This window comes from Lagopus leucura, unplaced genomic scaffold (genome assembly GCF_019238085.1).
Source record: "Lagopus leucura isolate 7727_CA_CO unplaced genomic scaffold, USGS_WTPT01 Super-Scaffold_73, whole genome shotgun sequence".
NCBI lineage: Eukaryota > Metazoa > Chordata > Aves > Galliformes > Phasianidae > Lagopus > Lagopus leucura.
In genome coordinates, this window is record NW_024962252.1 from 95,440,980 (window position 1) to 95,463,747 (window position 22,768).

The 22,768-nt window shown below is 45.5% G+C and overlaps 1 protein-coding gene across 1 annotated transcript in view; it reads left to right on the top strand.

The window, feature by feature from the left end:
• The first annotated feature begins 1,543 nt into the window (after positions 1 to 1,543).
• The window catches only part of SLC1A4 (solute carrier family 1 member 4), a 31,632-nt gene continuing 10,407 nt past the window's right edge, over positions 1,544 to 22,768 (top strand). Inside the window, exons 1-7 of the mRNA XM_042891263.1 lie at positions 1,544 to 2,067; positions 8,817 to 8,859; positions 9,564 to 9,626; positions 15,081 to 15,247; positions 17,916 to 18,149; positions 19,271 to 19,465; positions 21,062 to 21,196. Coding sequence (XP_042747197.1) covers positions 1,544 to 2,067; positions 8,817 to 8,859; positions 9,564 to 9,626; positions 15,081 to 15,247; positions 17,916 to 18,149; positions 19,271 to 19,465; positions 21,062 to 21,196 — 1,361 coding nt within the window. The remainder of the gene's footprint in view (positions 2,068 to 8,816; positions 8,860 to 9,563; positions 9,627 to 15,080; positions 15,248 to 17,915; positions 18,150 to 19,270; positions 19,466 to 21,061; positions 21,197 to 22,768) is intronic.

Here is a 22,768-nt window from a genome sequence, read left to right on the forward strand (position 1 = left end):
TCTGAGCAGAGCCAATACCACAATATCACAAAAACCACCTCTAGCAGAGCAGGATCCTGCTATTGATTTACAATGTGGAAAAGGCCCTGTTTTAACTCTTGCACTTGTTTCATACCATGTGCTGCTACAGGTGGGTTTTCCCATTTCATATCTACTTCTTGCTTCCACTTCCCTGAATTTATCCTCCAGCTTTTCAGTTTGCACATGGGAACACTAATAAAAATGAGTACTATTGGAATAATCCACAAATATTAGTAATTAAAGTAAGTAATGAGTGATGATAATGAGTATTATGAAAGCCAATAGAATATTCCTTTTGCCTCAGCTGAAGGCAAGGAGGAGAACCATGTTGCTTTTTTTCATCGGGCATTACAACACAGCAGGGAGCAGGCACATGAGGACAATTTTCAATGGTCTTTTGGGTACAGTAAGTCACAGTGGGCTTTCAATGCAGTGAGGAAAATAAAAAAACGCTTTGGTGGGCACAGCTGCTTTGTGTGGTGCTATTGCAGTGACAGATCCCAGCTACCGGATAAGGATCTTCAGGTCTATCCAGGAGGCTGGAAAGCAGAAAAGATGCTCATTAAATAGGGATTATGGCTCTGTCAGCCTGTTTAATTAGTCTGGTCTACTTGAAAAGCAGATGAACGGCCGGTTATTTTCACAGCATGTTTTCTGCTAGGCTGTGGTGAGGAAATTAACCGAAATGAGGTCTACGCTACAGGTAGACATAGAGGGACCAGTGTGAGTCCTGGGACACTGAGGGGACACGTGAGAGCTGTGGGGACATGTAGGGCCATGAGAGAGCTGGGTATGCTGAGACATGTGGAAGACATGGAGACACCAAGGGGGACATTGAGGGGGACACTGAGGGGGACACCAAGGGGACATGTGAGAGCTGTGGGGACATGTACAGGACATGTACATGTGAGACATGTACATGTACAGGTACAGGACATGTGAGAGCTAGGTACACTGAGAGGCACACCGAGGGGATGCTGAAGGGACACATAAGAGCCTCAAAGACACCAAGGGGGACACTGAGGGGGACATTGAGGAGATATGTGAGAGCTGTGGGGACACAGAGGGGCATGTGAGAGCGATGGAGACACTGAGGGGACAAGGAGGGTGACACTGAGGGGACATGTGCGAGCTAGGTACTCTGAGGGGCAAAGCAAGGGAGCTGCTAAGGGGACATAGGAGAGCTGTACAGACACCAAGGATGCGCTGAGGGAACTTGTGAGAGCCACGCGAGCTCTGAGGGGCTTTTAAGGGAGCCTCGGGACGCTGAGGAGACATGCGCACATCGCTGGGGAGCGCAAAGGGGAGGCGCGGAACCGGGCGCGCCGAGGACAGCCGCCGCGGAAAAGCTGCGCTACCGGCCGCTGGGCCCCGGCGCGCTCTTCCCGCCCCCCGCCCCGCCGCGCCGCCCCCTGCCCGAGCGCCGCCCTCCGAGGCCGGTCTGGCCGCGCGCGGGCAGGTGGGGCCCGGCAGTAGGGGGCGGGCGGCTAGCGGGACGTACGCGGTGAGCGAGCCGGGCGGCATGGAGACGGCGGACGGCATGGAGAAAGGGGACGGCGGGGAGAAGGCGGGCAACGGCCACGCGGAGGGCGCGGCGGCGAGCGGCGGAGGGCGGCTGCGGGGCTGCCGGGGCTTCCTGCGGCGCAACGCGCTGGTGCTGCTCACCGTGTCGGGGGTGGTGGCCGGCGTGGTGCTGGGGGCCGCGGTGCGCGGCGCGGCGCTGGGCCCGGCGCAGGTGGCCTACCTGGCCTTCCCCGGGGAGCTGCTGCTGCGCATGCTGCGCATGGTCATCCTGCCGCTGGTGGTCTGCAGCCTGGTGTCCGGGGCCGCCAGCCTGGACGCGCGTTCGCTCGGCCGTCTGGGCGGCATCGCCATCGCTTACTTCCTCGGCACCACGCTGCTGGCCTCCGGCCTCGCCGTCGCGCTCGGTTTCATCATCCGACCCGGAGCCGGCGCCTCCGCCCTCAACGCGCCCGGTCTGGGGCTGCCGGGCAACGTGCCGGCCACCAGCAAGAAGACGGTGGACTCCTTCCTCGACCTCGTCAGGTAGGGCCGCCCCGCCGCCTCCCGCCCTGGGAGGATGATGACAGAGCCGGCGGTGTTGCACGCTGCCGCGGGGGATCCCCCCTCCTTCCTGCTCCTCCCTCGCCGCTTGCCGGCCGCAGCGCTGTGTTAAGAGATGTGAACGGGAGTGTAAGGCAGCGTTTGCCCTGTGTGCCTGCAGATGCAGGGTTGCGCTCAGCAGGGCGCCGAGCTAAGTCAGGGTTTTTTGCTTTGAAGCTTTGCTCTTTCTACTGAGACTGGTGCATCTGGGTAAACTGGCAGTAAAAAAGGCTGTATTCAGAAATCCGAGTTTATACCCTTTTCACACCATAGAGAAATAAGATCCACGGACCCACCAGTTGCCCATTGGCAAGGCTGTATTTCATATCCATAACCTACCTCTCTTGCAGTTGAGCCTGACAATTCTTGACAGACCACACCAAAGACAGTGCGAGTAGGTGGCCTGGCTGCAAAGGTGACATGGAACAGATAAGCAGTGTAGGCAGGTGAAGAAAAATGGCAAAAGGAGGAGTTAGAACGACGGTGACAGCTGGGAAGAAGGTGACTGTTGTGGTGGCTTTCCCCGGTGCATCCTAATGCAGCTGATGTAGCTGGTGGCTTGTTTGCATGTTGCCATCCTGCACAGAGTAGGGTGAGAAATGGGACAGACCCTCTGAGTGTTGTGAACTTGCTTCTTGCTCTGGTCTGTAAATGCAGATGGAGAGTTGAGAAGTGTCCTGCTGGTGGTAGGGTTGAGCTCCGAAGGAACGCTCAGAGTAATGAGACTTGGGTAAAGTGTTCAGGTTGTTGAGTGATTTCCTTTAGAAAGCACAGGGCTGGGGGCCTTTCCTCAGTATATGCATGGTAGTGACCTTTGAATTCAGCCTTCTCTTGGAGCTTTATGGACAGAGAGCCATCACTGTGCCATCAGCTCTAAAAGCTCCTGTCTTAACAAAGACAAACAAATCCCTGATGAACCTAGGGATGGAATGAGCTGTGTGTCTTCTGAAAATAATACCTACCTCTCCCATTAAATTCCTTCTTTCTTTTTTTCTTTTCTTTTTAACCTAATTATTCTTGAAAAATGTGAGTATTTTGATTTGAGTGCTGATCTTGGTTCTTGCAGCCTTGACTTCAGTTAACGGGGCCTCAGCTCTACAGGGCAGAAATGTTGCCTTCAGCACGTGTCAGTCTTGCAGCATCTCGCTCTTTGCTTTTCTGTTTTACTTTTGTTCCTCAATTTTTCTATCAGATACAAGGAAACTGTTTTCAGTTGTGTCAGAACTGTGTCCGTTGAGCCTTCAGTGTTTAGTTCCTTTCAGAAAGAAGATGGAAAGAAGGTACAAGTGGGCAATCTGAGTCCCACAGCCGCACTGAAAACACACTAAACTGGACTAAGTCACAGCTGTGAGTCAGATAGTTACCTTGATTCTGTGGAGGTGACACAGGTTGTCCTTTCCCAGGATGCCAATCCTTTCTGCTTTTGGGAAGTTTATTAATGAATGACCAAAGCCATTGCTTTCCACTGTCACAACAATGTCTGGAGGATGTTTGGATACTTAGCTGCTGCTGAGGTGTTGCGGAGGGCACAACAGCAGTCACCAGCTAACATATTGTGCTTTATCAGAGTGCTATGGAACGAGCAAGAGCAAATATTTTGCAAGAATCTGTATTGATTTGTCCACGCTTCTGATGGGCACTTGTCAAGACTGCGTGTTTAAATAGGGTCAGAGTTTTGCTTTGGCTTTGATCTTTGTTTGCTGATTCAATGAAATCGAACAGTTTTGCAGGAACTTCTGATTCTGTTGAAATTTCTAACAGCAAATGAGCCTGGCATTTCATCTTAGTGAGATCAGTGTTTTGATGAAACTTTATACAAAAGGCTTCAGTAGAAAGTCTCGCTCATCAAAAAGGAACGTTTCAACAGACTATTTTACAATATTTTTAGTGGAAGGAAAGGCTTCAGACGGTGCCGTTCTTTGCCTTATTTTGGGATGAAAAATGTGTTTTGAAACCATGGGATTGGCTTTGGGTTGGGAATTCTGTTTTTGTTTTTAATCTCACAGTAACGTGGTGAGTGGGATGGGCGTAGCATCGTTTGCTTTTCATAGGAAAGGTACGCAGAGGTCCAAGATGCGTGCCACCCGCAGTAGTGTCAGGGTTTCTTGGGATGACAGATGAGTCTGCAGCATTTACATTTTACCGCTCCTTTTATTGCTCCTTCCTGCCCTTTCTGTCTCCCTGCCAGAGGTTACCAGCTGGGCTGCCAAAAGGAGTACCCACAGCGCTGTGAGCAAGCTAGGATTACCTCCTAGCGCTGTCAGAGCCGGAGGGAGGCACACAGGAGCTTGAGCAGAAGGAAAAGCAGTGGCTGCATTCTGCTGGCTGGGCTACAGAGCTGAGGGCCAGGATGGACCACAGGGAAGGTGGGCTCTTGTTCAGACACCAGTCACCCCAGTAGCACTTGCTGCTTCAAATCCTGGTTTTCCAGTGACTCACCCAAAGCAGCATCCATGAAGGCGGTCTCAGAGTATGCTCTGAAGTCCTGCTCTGGAAACAGCAAAATTGTACTGTTAGGAAAGGAGGGGGAGATGTCAGCATTGTAGTGATAACTAGAATTAAGAAGTGGCTGGGAGCAGCTGCAGTTACGCAGAGACACACTAACCACAGTACTGAGGCTGGATGGCTGAAACTCGGGGGTGCTCGCAGAAAAAGGAGAAATAGTGAATGTTACTGCCTGCCTTTGCTTCTGTCATTTTCTGAGCCTGGATGCTCACTCAAAGCGTAGGGATTGCTGACTCAGTTCTGTGTGTAGTAAGCATTTGGCTTTTTTGCGTGCCTACGCTGTGTATTTTTCTAATATTATTTGTAGAAAGTTGATCTCTACTCCTTTCTTTTGTTCTTTGGTAGTTGCCTTTACTACTGACTTGACCCAGTCATGCTTTATCTCCCAGACAAAATAGTTACAGACTGGACCCTTAGGGCAGGAAAGTATTAAATACCTGCTATAAGTGAGTAACATTCTCAAGTTCCTTTGAGTTAAAGCAGTGGCGCACGCCCAAAAATAATGTACAAGCATAGTATGTCCACAGTGATATGAGAAAAACAGATGAGAAAAAGAAGATTGTGTAGTAGTGAATGAAAATCCTGAGAAAGAGGGAAGAAGAAAGCCTCTTAGTAGAGCAGTCCAAGCTGTGATGTGTTCTGGCAGGTTTTCAGATGGCAGTAAAGTTGCTGTCTGTGGACTCTTACCATTGAAAAGACTTCATTGAAAAACAGGAGATAAAGCAGCACAGAATATTTTCCTAATGTTCACCTCATTTAGTCCAGACTTCCTCAGAAAAATGTTTTCCAACACAAGACTTTTGGCCTTAAAAGTGGAACCTTTGTGTAAGAAGCAACAGGAGAGGAATGCATGTTATTTTAGGGTTTTGTTCTGCTCGCCTGGATTTCCCTTCATGGTTTTGCTGCCAGAGCGAAGCTGTTTGCAGAGCTCTAGCAAAAGAAACATTTAGAAACAGTGATTAACAATAATCCCTTATACATGCAACAAAGGAGTTCCTTTGGCAGCTTTATTCCACAAGGTAAGGGAGAGAGGAATTTGATTATAGCATCAAAATTGATAAGGATGGAAGCTACAGCCTCCAAAGTGAAGCTGCGCTTGCACATTTGGGAGACACTGTGCTTTGTTACAGAAGGGTAACCCCATTTCCCCTCTGTAAGAGCTCTGGCATGGCAAAATATATCCATCTTTAGCATTTATATATGCTGTTCTTTACTGTAGTCAAACAGAAAATATGCAAATCCTGAAACTTCTGCAGCTGGTACCATTGCAATATGTGGCTCCTATTTTAAGTGGATTTGAGGTGGTGCTTTCCTGTACTGGGCAGTGTGCAGGTACATGGAGATCTCATCGCACAGCCCAGCTGCTGCTCCAGCCCCAGGACACAGCTGTTGTGTATGACAGCTGTCTGGTGGGCTGTCTCTCTATTTGGTTGTAGCTCAGAGGACGGTGCACAGTCTCCCTCTATCATGTACTTCAGCTTCAGGCTACAAAAACTGTTCTTGTCCGATGCATAGAGCAGTGGGGCAGCCGAGGTGCACACTGCCATGATGTCAAGCCTTGCTACATTGCATCATTCTGCTGCACTCTTTGCATCACAGCCCTGGGCTGCCTGATCCCAAGCTCCGTGCAGGGCTCCTTATCACACAGACTCAGGTTTCTGTGTAGGCGTGCTCTTGCAATAGCACAAGTCTGCTTTGGAGAGCTGACCATGTTCTTTAGCATGGGGCACGGCGGTGGCAGGGCTGCGAGAAACAAGCAGCAGTAGTCAGTAATCCTGTGATAGAACCATGCTGATTTCTTTAAACTCCACATCCAAGGCGAGAAAGCTGAAGGTTTGATCTGTGCAAGAACACTGACTGGCAGACACCCGCATTTAGTTTGCACACCCAGTTACACACCCTTTCTACTTGCTGGTTCACCTGGCCAGGAGGATGTTTGCACTTCCCTGTGCGACTCCTCAGCTCACCTGGGGTTGCTGACTGTAGGGACAGAGGTCTGGTTTTCTGCGGGGCTGTGAGCTTTGCTTGGCTGCACATGCTGGGTGAAGCCTGTGAGCACAGATGAGCCCAGGCAGGTCAGCAGCCAGCTTTTGGCTTTCCCCAAAGCCCGCGGCATCCTGGCCCCTGTTTTTAGGCACTGGGGTGGTGTTCTTGAACAAACCCGTCTTGGGCAATGAAGCTGAAAACCTGTGGTCTGACTCACCTGTGATTAAGGCTTAATTTAATTTGCACACAAACTGATCTTAGTGAGTGATGAGCATAGTCTGTGCAGGACTTGTGCCTCTGTGATAAGCTGTTTATTTGTTAATTGCTTTTCATGACCTGGAGCACCTTCTTTGTTAAACTTCAGGGTTTGAAACAAAGAGGAGAGAACTTGTTTCTTTACATGTCATTGTAAATCGGTAGTCAGGCGTGCTTAAAAGCTGGGCTGGACAGAACACACGATGCAAGGGATCCTCCTGGGCTGCTGAACCAAAATCCAAATGTACAACTTGGTCAATTGTCAGAAATGCTTATTTCAGTTCTCAGAAACAAGTGCAGTGAGCAGTGCTCTAGAGATGAAGCAGAGTGACAGCGATACGCTCATGTTTGTGCAGCATTGTGTGCTGCTCACCATTGGAAGCAAGAACCTGCCCCTTGCCTTCGTGTAGCAGGGTTGCTGGCATCGCTCAGTATGTGCCATAAGTATATGCTTGTTGTTCAGTCAGTGTTTAATTACTGGGGCCCTTGCCTGACGTACTGTGTAAATTATGGGCTTTTTGGTTCCTCAGCCACATGGAAGCACTGGAGAACCATATTGTTTAGGCTTTGGGGTTGCTTCTTGCGGTTTGGTTTTGTCAGGATGGAAATGCTGATTTTTAACAAAGTGATTTGATTTCTGCTCGTTTTTCCGTCTCGTATTTTTTTTTTTGGTCATCTTTGCTCCTTCGAAACCCAGACTATTCTCAAAGAGAAGTAACCACCCTGATCTTGAAAAGCTGAGAGGAAGCATTCTGATTTATTTCTTTCTTTTTTTCCCAACAACATATTTTCCTTTCCCTTTTTCTTTCTTGGGGGGATTAGCAGGACAGAGATTGAAGGGAACTCGAGCTTTCTTGAAGGCTGTTTTTATGCAGTTCATGGAACAAAGGATGAGAAGAAGCTTCCCCCAATTCTTTTTGCCACAGGTGATAGGCTGTAGGTAAGCTCTTCTGTTTTCTTATCAGGAGAATTCACGTGCATCCTTATTGCACTCGGCTGGCAGCGTTCTCAGTTCCTAGCCCCAGAATTCCTGTCCTTGCCACCTGGGGTCTCGTTTTCTGCCCAGAGGTGAGCTGCTTCCCTTCTCATTTTGCTTTCTGACACAGCAAAACAAGATGCTGTTTGGCCAGGGGAACACATGCTCTTTACCCACTGAAGGGGGAGAAAGGAAGCGGAGCAGTAAAAAGAACTGGTGAACTATAAAATACAAGAAGCCAGCAACTTTTTCCTTACATACCCCAGTTAATAATTTTTTTTTCTGTCCACGTTGCACCCAGTGTAAACGTTTGGCAGGTTGCACACTGCCCTCTCTGACCTGATGCTCCATTTGTGTTTGTATGAAGGCACTGCTGAGTTCAGATGTTCCAGCTTTCCATCCAAGCTGCAACTGCTTCCATCCATGCCATTTAACTGCTTCAGTGCTTGCTGACAGCTCTGGCCCCTGGCATTGTTCTGCTTTGGCTTGGTGTTCAGGGAAGCCAATCTTGTTGTGTTGAGGGCTTAAGCTCTTAGTTGAGTTGTGCTGATTGGATTGTCCTTCGTGGTCATGCTGTGGGCAAATAGTAATCATGCGAGTAACATTAAAAATCTGCCTGACCCTGAAGGCTATTAGCTGTTGCTGCAGCTGGCATGGCTAAGCTGGGTTGGGTAGCCACTGGTTGGTGTGTTTATACAGCATGGTGTCTGATTGCCTCTGGTTTCCAACCTAAATGGGGGTGTGGAGGCAAGTAGGGACTTCTTGTATGAGCAAGAGGAGATGTTGAAATCTCACGCTGCTGGAGAAGTGGCAAGACATCTGTTCCATGCTGCCAGACTGTCTCCTGCAGTCCATACCTCACTAATGCCAGTGCACTTCTTTTTGCAGAAGGAGTTTTCTGAGAGTAAAACGCCTCGAATTCCTTTTAGAAACTGCAAAAATATTTCATTTTCTTGTTTGTGTTTTACAGAAACCTGTTTCCTGCAAATCTTGTTGCTGCTGCTTTCCGAACGGTAAGAAGTGTGGGTGAATTTTGGATGCAGGCAGACCAAGTGACTTTTGCTATTAAAAAAGCAAACAAAACACTTAAAGATGGTGTAGAAAATACCAAAAGTCATGCTACTTCTGGTGGGTGGGACTGTTAGAAGCACCTGACGTAGTAACACAGGAATTCCACGGCAAGTGGCATGATTTGGAACAGTACTCCTCAAAAAAAAAGAACATATTCGTGGCCAGTGTTTTGTTGCTCCACCAGAAATGTTCTGTAGGCTGCTCCACTTAGAGCACTGCTTGGGACGATGATGGCAACTCTCTGCTTTGTGCCCAGTCGCTTACACTGTGCCATGACTAGCTGGCAGAGCCATACATGGCTGTGTTTTTAATGTCTCTCTTGCCATTTCTAGTAGTGAAATAGTGCAAGCACCACTTGCCTTCCACAGGAGGCCGTGCAACAGCATGAGGCATGAGCAAGAACAGAGTAAAGGAAAGAGGAATCCCTTGTCTACTGCCCAAGCCTGGGAGATCAGTGATCACAGGGCACTTCTCTGTCCCCACATGGTCAAGAAGTATCACTCTCTTTTCTAATACAAGGCAGGCTCATTTTTTCCACAGTATGATTTCCAGCAGAAGTTCTGATAGTAACCTCCTTTTTGTGAAATGCTAAGGGATGCAGTCATATTAATAATCTGAGGTGTTGTTTTTTTTCTTTTTCTTGCAGTATGCAACAGATTATAAGATAGTGCTCAGGAACACTACCTCTGGAAATGTCACGTTGGAAAAGGTAAGGTCACTTCTTAGTGGCTTTTAGCTGTAACACTTTACTACACAGTCTTAGCAAATACTTTAGTTGTCTGGAACTGAGGCACGCACACAAGTCAGGTGAGTTACCTACAGTCAAACAGGAAAGCAGTGATGGATAAGAGAGTTGGGCTCAACTGAGCTGGTGCTCAATACCTGATTTTTAGGCCATGCGTTCTCAGCCTCAGCCTCACTTGATCTCAGTATTGATTAGTCCCTCTGCCTAGGATCTTCTAATTTTCTATAGCCTTGAAATTAAGTAGCAATTAAGCTGACTGAATGTGTCCTTTAGACCTTACCCTCCCTTAACAATTTGCGGAAAATGATCTTTTTTTTTTCATCTTTAAAGGAAAGGTAAGTTGAGAGTTTTCTCTTGGTGCAGAAACTTTGTGTGTGTGATTTTTAATTAGTAACAAGTGGTCTGGAAGGATACAAGTTCTAGACAGAACATCAGAAGTAGGCTGCTATTGCAGTGTGGTGAAAATTAATCCTAATGGACAGGATTGTGTTCTGTGTGCAGCTCGTAGGACTTGCAGCGGTGCTCTGTGGTCTGTTAATGGAATCTCTCCTACAGAACAGGCCATGAAATGTCTTTGTTACTGACCAGAACCAATATATTATAGATCCAGTAATAATAACATTCACCTTACAGACAGAATGCTACAAAACTGACCCAGCATCTTACCTGCAATGTTTCACCTCACTCCAAACAGGTTTATGTGGGGTTTTGGGGAGACAGAACTGTGATGGGAAATGGCTTTTAAGGCTATTTTGTATCTCTCAGATTCAGTCTGACTGTCTGAGACACCAGATATACTGCTTAATTTTTATTGTGATTTATAAGTCTCTAGAGCATGTCTTCTGCAGTGTTTGTGTTTGCCATGAGGGGTTCAGATGGGGTTTGCCCTCTGGTTCCACCAATCTATGGAAAAGGCAATTTGTGCACATCCAGAGGGACTGTGGAGCCAATCCCTTGGTGCAGGAGGTGCTGGCCTCGTTACCTTCTCTCCACACATAGTGTGTGAGCAGGCAGTGCAGAGCACTGTGTTTCCCAACTCTGCTCTCAGCTCATGGGCTGAACTTCTCCCACTTCTACGGCCAGGGTGGTAGGTGGCTTTGATGGCACAACAGGAGCTGCGCAGGGGAAAATCAGTCCTTGCTTAGAAGCCTGCTATCGCATGGTGAGCGGTCTCACTGGGGAAAAAGGCAGCTGCATCTGCCCAGGCTCTGCCCATGCCTGTAAAATCACATTAGCCCAGATCTGCACGCACTTCCTCTGCCATGGATGTGTGGGAATGAGTGCAGAGCAGCCATGTGACCCCAGAAGCACACTTTCTCTTCTCGTGCTATTAAACCCTCAGGCAGTACATGCCCATGCAGCCTCGTGCTGCTAAAACCAATTTTGACATGAAAGGCTGTAACAACATGCACTTAGGCAAAGTGTGGTTGCTTACATCATGGAGTTATTGTTGATTTAAGCAGGAGTAAAGGAAAGGTGAATAAGACTCCCGTTCTTCATGCCAACTGAAGATTAGGCAGAACTTGTGGTCTTGCCAACCGAGCACAGATCGGGGCCAGCCATATCCATTGGGCACAGGCTCATCTGTTGAGCACTTGTTAAATGCTTTGGGAAGATGTGATTTTTCCTCAAGAAATAAGAATGTATTTTTTGGCAATTTAAAATGCATGAGATTTTTTTTTAGGTTTTCGTTTCATATTTTTATTTACCTGACAAGTTTGATGCAATACCACAAACAATATTGTGACTTTGCCACGGGTGCTTGCTTTTGCCCATGCTTATGATGTAAATGTTATTTCCCCTATTACTTTTCCAAAACTTTTTTCAGTTTGTGGTGTGGAACCAGATCTGAACTTGAATTCTAGAAGATGCCCTCCTGTCTCCAGGGAAAAGTGGACTGAAGAAAAAAAAGAACCATCATCTGAGTTCTGTTAGCTTCAGTACTGCTCTGACTATATTATTTATGGATAGATGAGAAGTTTGGAAGGGAAGAGTATGGTTTTGGGATAATTGGTAGTTTAACTAGCCATAAAATCTGTGATACAGAGAAGCAAGATGGTATTCCTATCTAATATTTACTTTCATCAGTGGAGTATTTGATCAAATAGAAGAAATATTTACTCTTTTCCATACCAATGATGAATAACAAAGCTTTTTATTGATATATATTTTTTTTTCCTACTAATAGGCACTGCCTTCTGTTGCTGATGATATGAGTAGAGGGGCACGTAGATTCTGCTAAGCCACATTCTTTTTTGTTGTTTCACGTGCTCCCTCATGTTTACCTAGCTTTTATGGCTACATCCTCTCTCCAGGAGGCCATGAGAGACACCGAGTTCCTCCTGTGGCAGTAGTAAAAATACACAAACAGCTGGTTGCTCTTCTTCCTCACATCACATGGCTGCATTATCTTTTCAGCCACCTACTCCTGAGTTAGCTCAATGTCAGCAGTTGTTTCCTGAATATGCTTTTTTTTTTTTTAAAGAGCTACAAAACAATAGGATCTTCAGAGGGATTCAAGGACCAGAAGAAGTCTGTGAATCTTTCTACCAGGACACATAATTTCAAGCAAACAATGATGTGTTCTATAGTTTGCCCAGCAACAAAGCTCTCATTAAAGCTGTTTTTGTTTGATGTCCACGATGCTGCTTGGTTTGGCAGCTCCTTTGGGGTGATGGACTCTTCTGTTAGAGTACAAAAAGGCTGTTCAGCATCTGCCAGTTCTTGAAGCTGGGATTGAGAGTATCTTCCGCTCAGGATTTACTGCTGGATTTCTTCCATGTTCTGGTGCAGGGAGGTGAAATTCCCTGAAGATGGTAGGTTGCTCCTGAAAATTCCAGGGCACAACTTCTGCCTAAATTTGCAGAGATGGTAGGTGATGGGGAATGCTGTGTGTTTGAAAGAAATTGGCTCAAGAAGAAGAAGAAAATGAGAGCACGACCTGAAGGTAGCTTGGGCACAATGACAGTGAATAAAGTGAACCAGCAAAGAAGTTTTTGGTGGCTGTGCACAGAGTCCTTTCTCTTGTCACCAAGAACATCTTGGTCCCCAGATGGCAAGAAAAAATTGGCTTCAAGGGCTCGTAAGTGTGAGTGCCTGGAGAAGAGCAGCAGCAAAGATGGCAGTGCTGGGTGGGTGTCAGACATCTCTGAGGACAAGAGAGGACTAAACTGTGTCCTTGTTTTAGAGAGTGATGAGGGGAGGGAGTTTGAGATAGATTGCCCAGTTTATGCACAGTAGGCCACTGTGAATGGTAAGATGAAAGTTGAGAAACCACGTGTCCTGGCTGTATCTAACTTGAGGTTCTACTGTTCCTTGCCCTACTCTAGCTTCCCAAGGCAAAATCTGGCAAGCCTTTGGCTCTAAAGAAAGCGGAGTGACTGATGCTTGTGGGAACTGAATGAGCCAGAAGACCTCTGAACTTCTCTAATGAGGGAAATGGTGTTCCAAACTGGGCGTAAGGAGCTCTAGCTCAGTCCTGCTCCGTGTCCCTACATGCCCTACACAGCTGGTGGGAAGCTGCCTGATCCTCTTGCAGATTGAGTTGCTGTTTAGCCTTGTTCCTGGGACCAGAGCTTTGAGAAGTCCAAATGGTAGTGGGTTGCTAGGCTCCAGGCTCATGCTGCTGCATTTAATGAGCTGAGAAGAGCAGTACTCCAGCAGAAGGAGCAGAGATGCTTTGCAAAACATTGGTATAAGTAGTGTCATGAAATTCTCCGCTCTGGTAACATCCAGGTCAGGATGCCTGGCACTTTCAGCAGCTTGAAACATTGTGTTTGTGTTCCATAGCAGGATTGGATGCTGATAATTTTTTTTTTAAACTTCTCAATGAGAATCAAAACAAAACAGTTGGACCCATTATAGTGACATTGTATTCCTGGCAGGGGTTTTCATATTAGCCTTATATCAAGTGAAACTGATATAGAACAATTAAGGTTAAAAAAGACCACTAAGATCATCATATCTGACCCTAAGCCATCCCCATCATGCCCACTCGGCAGCAATTTAACCTTCACGCTGGTATGTTTTTGTGTGTAATTTATGTTTTATTCCCTCCTGTGCAGTTCCTTGTTTCCACCTGTCACTTAGAGACAGTCGAGTTCAGCAGTATATTTCCAGTGAAAGAGTGATCTCAGGCACATTACTTTTATTGTGATCTATAGCAGATGAGGATCTTGAGTTATTTGCTCAGTATTCATTTTAAACTTTTAGCTGAGAATGTGCTCTTCTTTCCTAGTGTTGAGTTAGTGTCTGTTTTAACCAAAGCACCGAAGCTTGTCCATAAGCCTGATCTGCTTTAGGAGCCCATCCAAATAAAACAAAAAATTGACAGGTGGAGTTTGTACCCCCAAGTTGGGGAATGAGAGTGTTTATCAAAGCAATTGTATTTTTATGAAGCCAGGAGAGTGCTCACTCAGTTCACAAGATGCTGCTTTGCCAAACGAGCCCCTGTCCTTCTTGAGAAACAAGCTGTGAGGAGCAGCAGAGCAGACTTGAGTAAGCTAAATTTTGTGCATAGGTGGATCCTCTTTTTTTATTCCCTTGCTTGTACCGTACAGCTGAGTGATTTTAGAGAAGGAGAGCAGTATCTCTTCTGTGTGTCTCCATGGCTGATAGGGATGGATGAATGAGCAGCTTTCCACAGTTTCCTACCTTTCTCTGCCTTTTTTTTTCTCCTTCTGAGTTCTTTATGTTGACTGTTTTCTCATGGTTTTCACCTTGGTATGAATATTGCACTAAAGTAATGGAGCCAGCAGTTTTTGAGGAGATTCCTCTCAGATGTGTCAGGAAAATCATAGGGTATTTGGAACCAGACCACTGAAAGCAGCTCTCAGGTACAATTTGATATTCTATGCAATAGAATATCATAGTGCCTACAACAATTGACACCTGGAATAAGCAGAGCTAGGAAGTCAGCACAGCCAGTATCTGCCATCTGTACCCACAGTATCTCACAGACCCATCATCAAGGGGAAAGTGAAGGAAGTTTCAATCTTTTAACCATTGTTCCACATTTACCCTCTGTGTGTGACTGGTATCTGTGTTGTTTCACATCTGCAGTGGAGCTTGTCCTGAGCAAACTGTGAGGTTTCCATTCAGCTTGCTGAGAACACATGCATTGTATTAGAGTGTAAGGGGAGGTTGTGGCAGGCCCTTTCCCTCTTCAGTAAATCCATGCCAGCTGGAACCAAGGAAGTTTGTACTAGGGCTAAATCCAGATCTTGTTTGGTTCCCTTCAACTGTGTAATGCATTTCCATTCTGCAGTGCAGAACTGTCTTGGGTAAAATGCTGTCCTTCCCAAAATAGGTTCTGCCTGTTGATTTTGGGTCAGCTAATAGAAACAAAACAAAGTGGCTCTTTCGTTGGGGTTTGTGCCAGTCTCACACCTACCAAGCCTTCTTATTTTGCCTCTACAGATCCCTGTTGGTACTGAGATTGAAGGGATGAATATCCTGGGGCTGGTGCTCTTTGCTCTGGTTTTAGGAGTGGCACTGAAAAAGCTTGGCCGGGAAGGAGAAGATCTCATTCGCTTCTTTAATTCATTCAATGAGGCAACTATGGTCTTAGTTACCTGGATTATGTGGTAAGTGTGGGACTGCATGTACATGTGCAATAGAATATTATGCTTAATTCAGGAATCTCACAGTTTATCCATCTCTCCAGCTTTTTCATATCAGATCCCTCGCTAGCACAAAAGCAAAGGTTATGCTGTTACTCTGCAGGGTATTTTCTACTTGTTTCTGACCTGTGATTAGATAATCATGCCTAGCTAGGGCATCAGATAGCTGCTAGAAATCCTGTCCTGAAGTCCATTTTCATTAATTAGAGTAAAGAAGACATTTTGTTTCAAAACAACATAAGCCTGTGGCTAGCTGCCATTGTGTGCCTAATGGTGTGGGGTTTCAGAGCATAAATGAGGTGTGAGCAAGGGAGGAATGTAGCCGTGTGAAAGCTAGGGATATGTGTGATTGGAGTGCATCTGCAGATGTAGTGCCAAACTGTACTTGCAGGTTCATGCCTTAATTTTTCTGTTGGTCAGATGGTTTCTTGTACTGACCTGAAATATACCCAGTGAGATTGGACGATAGCCCCACGCACTGTTAAATGGTTTGAGAAAAACTCTGCCAAATGCAACAGTACAGAAAGTGTGCATAAAGTGTCCACTTGGATGACAGAGTGACTGTTCAGTCACAATGGATGAACAGTTGATGAATAAATGAATTATAAAGTATTTATCACTCTCTTCTTAAAGCTATCATAGAAAAGCTATGAAGTTATCTTAGCAAAAGTGCATTTTCTCCATCCTTCAATTTTGATTCCAGTAATTTTCCTCCAAGAAAGAAGCAGAAATGTTTTGAGGAAAAAAAAAAAAAAAAAACAAACAACCCAAACTGGATTTTGCACAGGCAGATCTGTGTTATTTGCTATCCTAAAAGTCTGAAAAATGTGAAGTCTAAAAGTAGCTTATGTCTCTTACTCTTAAATGTAATTCCTTGGACACTGAATGCTGATAAGAGGCAGTTCTTGTATTCAGCTGATTACAGTGCTAATGCTTCAAGCCAATCGGTTGGTATGTAATCCTTTACTTTGTAGATTATTGGGGCCACAGCTGCCTCTCAACACCACCATAGCCCTTACTACTTCCTTAAGTTCCTGTGTCTTTCTGATATTGATCCAAAATATGTCAAGCTGCATGTACTTCCCAAAGCATACTTTGGAATTGGTAAAATCATACCACCAAGAGGGGAGGCTGTCTGTGCTCTTTTGTAGTCCCGTTCAACAGCCTTTCTTGTCCTTAGCAGCACTTGGGTCTTAACTTCCATCTCTTCTTCTCCAGCCTCCCTCTTCAAAGGGAAGGATCTAGCCACGGGTTAAGTTCAGTGTTCATGTTTGCAGAGCTTGTACAGGACAGGGGCTCAGACAGACCTGGCAGATCTGGCAGAGGCTGAGAGGTGAAGTTTGACAAGTCCTTCCAGAGATTCAGCCAGTGGAGGCCAGAGCAAGGATGCTCACACTGAACTGGGACACAGTGAGGTACAGAACAGAGGAGTTACAGACCTGCTGAGGTAGAGGCAGGCTAGGAGTAAGTGGTTGATTTTGGCAGCCTGAAGGTTTGCATGTTTCCAAGCCTTTAAGTGCTTAATTAAACCTTTCGTTTGTTCTGATTCCACAGATCAGTCTTGCTGAACATAGGAGTTGTGTTATAGGGGTGAGTGGGATAAAAGCATTCATTCCTGAGACGTGCAAGCGAATCTATTGCAGCTGTGCCTCTAGGACAGGGTGCTGGAGATCTAGCTGACATTTTAGTGTTTCTTAGTCTTAGATGCAGGAATAGGTAGAGGTGCTCAGACATAAACTTTCCAAGTATGGCTTTGAAGGAAATGAGGTTGGAGTGATTTCCATGGTTTGCTTAGTAGCTGTTGTGCTGCATATGCAAAGGCAATTCCAAGCCAGAGGTGTGGCTGTGACAAATGCAGCCCTTCCCCCTGGAGCAGTTCCAACCGTTTCTGACAAAGGAAATGTCAAACAAATGCTGACGTCCTGAGACATTTCTAGATAGGAGAGGTGGAAAAATGCATACGTGGCCGTTGACTTGAGGGAGGCACTGGAAGCCTGGTCATTGGACTTAAATGACTTGCTTTCTTGGTCAAGCGCATCAGCAGCCTTTAGCTGAGCTCTGCAGTATGGCTCTCTAGTATAGGGATAGCCTTTTTTTTTCCTGCACAGACTGTGTTGGCACCCAGTATGCCCACCATTTTAATGACCTAACTTCATACTTCTGCTGGTGGTCACAGACTGCATAATATGCCACTCTTCCGCTCCTTTCTTTGCTCCTGTCACGTGCTTCTTTTTCTTTCCTAACATCTGCCTTCCCTTCAATAGCAACCTCGATTTTGGGGATTTGCCTGCCTTCCTCCCCAGTGCACTAAAAGGCCACCTGAGTATCATGTTCCAGTAGTTTCAGCCAGTGCTTCTACTTCTTGCCTGGATTCCTTTCTTCATTGCCCTAGACATCTCTTTGAGTGTCTGGGAGATTTTTCTTTTTTTCAATTTGACTGTTTGCCTTTCACCAAGCAAACATGTAAAGGAGGCCTTCCAAACTTGTATAATCTGTGTGTGTGGTAAGTAAGGTGCTGACCCTCAGTAGGAGTGGCATGTTCTTTAGAAGAGCATTATCTCTAGAAGAGAGAACATGTTTTTCAACTTTTTTTTTCTTTGCACTTCATGACAGCCCGTATTTGTTTATGCAGGTATGTACCTATTGGTATTATGTTCCTTGTCGGGAGCAAGATTGTGGAAATGGAAGATATTGTGCTTCTGGTGACCAGTCTGGGAAAATACATCTTTGCCTCTATTCTGGGCCACTTCATCCACGGAGGGATCATTCTGCCACTCATTTATTTTGCATCCACACGTCAAAATCCGTATCGTTTTCTCTTAGGACTTATCACACCATTTGCCACTGCTTTTGCCACTTGCTCCAGGTGGGTGTTTCTTTGGGGAACATATGTGTCTGGGAATATACACTGTAATTGTCACTATAAACTGCTTATATCTTAATGACAGAATGTGTTTAGTTTTAGGTGAAAATATTTCTAAAATTGCAAAACGAGGCGACTGAGCACAGAGTCTCACTGCTCTCAGCAGCCTGCTAGGCAGGAAATGCTTATCATTAGGTGTTGAAAACAATTCCTCAAGGTACTGATAATGTGTAGCATGATGCTAAGTTGGAAATTTGGGGAGGAAGAGGTGAAAGCATTTGTCTTAAGATCTTGCCAGCTTTCAGTTTTAAGGAAAGCAAGGGGTCAGCAGTGAGGGAGTTTGTCCTGAGAAGTTTAGTTATCCAAGTTCAGCAGAATCTGGAACAACTTGAGCCTGATTTTGTATGAGCACAGCAGGTTTATTAGCTAGTGTAAAGTGACTTAGCATTTTTTATTTCAAAGCTCTGGCCTTATCAGCTTTTATTTGTTGTAAAGAAGGATGCCAAATTATCAAACATGTCATTTAACCTTTTCCCAAGAGGCTAAATCTGGACCAAAGATCACGAATGTACAACTGAATATATAAAAACATTCTGAGTCATTTCCAAAAGAAGCAGACACGCAACTGTCACAGGAGCTGAGTTATATGTGAAGTAGGAGAGGGTTTGTGAAGGAAGCCATACAATTATATAATGCAAGAAATAAATCCAGCAGTGACTGTTTCACTTGCCTGTCCATTTGAGAAGGTAGTAGTACAACACCAAGAAATTACTGTTGCAACAGCTGTATTTATATTTACACGTATTGCTGTGTTTTTTGTGTTTTGAGACCTTATCATTCCACATCTGTGTTATGCTACATACTGTTAGGTCATGAGTTTTTGCATCTTGGAGGCTAGAGTCCTTACCAGCTATTTCTGTTTAGGAGATGATTGTTGAATACTGCTACTCAAGACCAACAGGGAGGGATGTAGCTATCATGAGTGAGGGGCTACAAAGTGACATTGCCATCTTGACATGCTGTTGTGCAGCATGTGAGAAGCATGACAGTCATGAGGCAGCAGACCTGCTACTCAGCACCCCTGGTGCTTTGTGTTTGACTTCTTTCTTGCTCTGTTTTCCTAGCTCAGCCACTCTCCCATCGATGATGAAGTGTATTGAGGAAAACAATGGAGTCGACAACAGGATCAGCAGGTTTATCCTTCCTATTGGTGCAACTGTGAACATGGATGGAGCTGCTATTTTTCAGTGCATGGCAGCCGTGTTTATTGCTCAGCTGAACAACGTCGACCTCAACGCTGGGCAAATCTTTACCATTCTGTAAGTTGCTTGTTATTGTAACCACATCCTTCTGGCCCCCAGATGCATTAAAGCCTGTGGTCTCCCTGTTAATAGCTAGCATTTATAGTTTGCATTCCATGTCTCTGACTTAAAGCTTGCAAACTGCTGTGAGGCATAATGATAGGGTGATTAAAGGATGGAGTCTTACAAGCTTTATAAGGCTGACCAGAATCTCTGTTTAATAAAAGGTGGAACCTGGGAGGAGTAACGAAATTATGAAACAGACTTTGAACTGTTTAAAGCTGCTCCTCACATTGAATTCCTCTCCTTACTTAAGGATCTCCTCCCACTCCACTTGCCATTAAGCTGGGTAATGTGGCATGCTGCACTACCAAGAATGCTACCCTCCGGATGTCCTAGAAAATCCTCCTGCCAGCTCCCCAGTTCCTTTTGTTTCAGTTTCATACTCAAGACTCTGCTCCTGCATACCTCTCTGCCCTTACTACCACTTCATCACTGGTTTCCCAGGTCAGACCCATGACCATCCCCCTTCTGATCATTATGCTTTTCCCCATTGTACTGTAAGCTGCCTTAGTCCTGCTTCTTTCTCTAGGACTCTCCTCTCTATGCCTGGAACATCCTTGCAGGTCCAGTAAGTGTGCCATCCTCTTTCATTCCCTGCCCAAAATCCAATAAGTGAGGATCTTAGAAGGAGTTTTAGCCCTTCACTGTGCCAAGAAGTCAGGGACTCTATCCACCATATACCTTCTTACATTTCCTACCTTCCCCACCCAGGTTTTATTTCCTTCTTTACTGCATTTCTCAGTATACTGTTTGTCTATTTAAGGCAGGGCTGGAATATTTTCTTTGCAGATGGCCAAATTAGCTTTTCATGTACTCATAGCGAGTCAAGTGTTGACACAAGCCCTAGAATTATCCAGTGATAGCTCAAGGGAAAAACAGTTGCAGACATCTTCGCACAAAAAGCTGTGTGATTCATGTCTGTTGCACGTGCACTGCTTAAGGATCTGTTTGAATGCAGGTGAGACACAAAGAAGGGACAGTGCTATTAGTATGCCTCTATGGACAGCATACTTGGACTTTTGAGGCTAGATCTTAAAGCACATCAGTCCTGCTTAGCAAACAGGTTTTCATGCTTTGGGCAGAGCTTCAGCACAGTCCTAGCTTGGCAGTGGGGTTGTGCTTCTTCCTGTTGTGAAGCTAGTCTGGCATGCTTTATCCTCTGTGCATGGCACAGTTCACCTTTATACATTTGGGGAGTGAAGAAAACATGTATTCAGCATCTTTGAACCAATGTATGACTTGGAAATGGATGTGATATTAACATAGTGAGAAATGATTTGGGTTTTTTGTTTTGTTTTCTTCCTGTTCTGAAATGTTATTAAAGACAGAGCTGTTACCTTGGTAGCTGCCGTGGAGCCTGCTGAGCAACTGTACTCTATATCCATTACTGTGCCTCAGCAGGCAGAAAAGGATTTGCCTGGGAAGCAAATGATCTGTGTGTCCCTTGCTGTGGAGTTTGTTTACAGTTCCTAAAGTAGGGAAACGTGTGACGTAAATGTAGAAGAGGAGTGCTGCAGGGCTCCTACTAACCAGAAACAAATTGATTTGCAGCGTCACAGCAACTGCATCCAGTGTGGGTGCAGCTGGGGTTCCAGCTGGAGGAGTTCTCACCATCGCTATCATCTTGGAGGCCATTGGACTTCCCACCAACGATCTCTCCTTGATATTAGCAGTGGACTGGATTGTGTAAGTACTTCAGACCACGTGCATGTGCTGTTACATGATATGTTCTGCTGGAAACACGGTTCAGGATAGTCCAAGTGTAGTATAAAATAAAACCCTACTAGGTGTGGCTCTCTGTAGGATGGGAAGCTCATGACAGGTGATGGAGAATGATGAATATGGTGGTTCCTACTCAATTGAGCAGTTGGTGTGCTAAAAACCCTGTTCAGTATTTTTTACTGAGCCTTTATTGAATTCAATTTCAAGTTTCAATTCCCTCCAGAGGATTAAGTTTGTTCAAAATATTGCTGGAAATTAGTTGGATATGAAGAAGGAAAGGAGAAAAGGAAAACAGCCTGAATAGTGATGGAAAACAGATGTGTGAAGCAACCTTCATCAGAAGCAGTTGCCAGCTGTTGTTTGAACTATAACAGCAAGAGACCAGTCACAGCACCAGCACAAGTGTCAGAGCAGGGCAGGTACACAGAGGGCTTGCAGCATTCATCACAGTTGTGTCTGGTGTCCTGGCTGGAAGATGTTTCTGGGAATTGCGAGATCAGTACACAGTATTACCACCTTTCTTTTCCATCTTCTGGGAAAGGCCTAGGAAGTTAGACCTTTGCTTGGTTCCTTCTCCCTTTCCCAAGAACCGTTTTCCTCCTTGAAACGTGAGAGATTATCTCCTTGCCTGGCTCTGTTTGGAAGAGCCTATTTCACCACTCATTTTAGTTATGTCCTCATTAAAGCCTAAATTTACCTTCTATACCACCTAAATCAGATTAAGGAAAGCCTAGAAAATTTGCTTTAAGAACTGGGGACCTAGCCATTAGTACATGATGAGAGTAAATGCAACATGCAGATGATTTCTTATTGCTTATATGAGCTCTGCAGAAAAGGGGCTCCCAGTTCTTCTCAAACAAGCCTGTCTGTCTGTAGTCTCCAGAAATACTAGGAAATTGAAAGTTTGTAGAATACTGAAAAAAAATCAAAGTGGAAAGGCTCCTCTGAGCACTCAACATGCCTGCACTTTAAATACTGGTGAATTATGCTCAATGTGAAAATTTAAAAGCACACACTGCTTTTAGACCATCTGGTTGGGTAGTGGGCTGCAAGTGCTGGTCAGTAACAGTCAGACAATCTGAATCCCCCTTGAGATTTTTTTTTTCACTTAGCAGTTTTTGGGGACACTTCCTGATTTAGACGTACGTAATCTTTGCCTCTGTCTGTAAGGATGGACTGCTCTCACAGAGGACATGGAAATTAGGATGTGTGAGGGCAGACTTGAGTTTCCAAGGCTGGGTTAGAGGGCAGCTCTGTTACCTCCTTCCCTTCCCACACCAACACACATCTATGATGCTCATTGCATAATTCTTTCTTGCTGTCGTCACTTGGGTATCAGCCACCTCAGGAGAGACAGGCAAAGCAGTGGCCATCCATTTGTGTTCCATCTTCCTGAGGGATTACAGTGCTAGTTGTGCTTTCCATAAGCTGTATGTATTCAGAACTGCGTGGTTGCATGAGTGAAGTTTGCAGCTTGTTTCTGTCTGGATTGCCCTTAGCCTGTGTCATGCTGGCTGCCTTCTTTTAAAAATATGT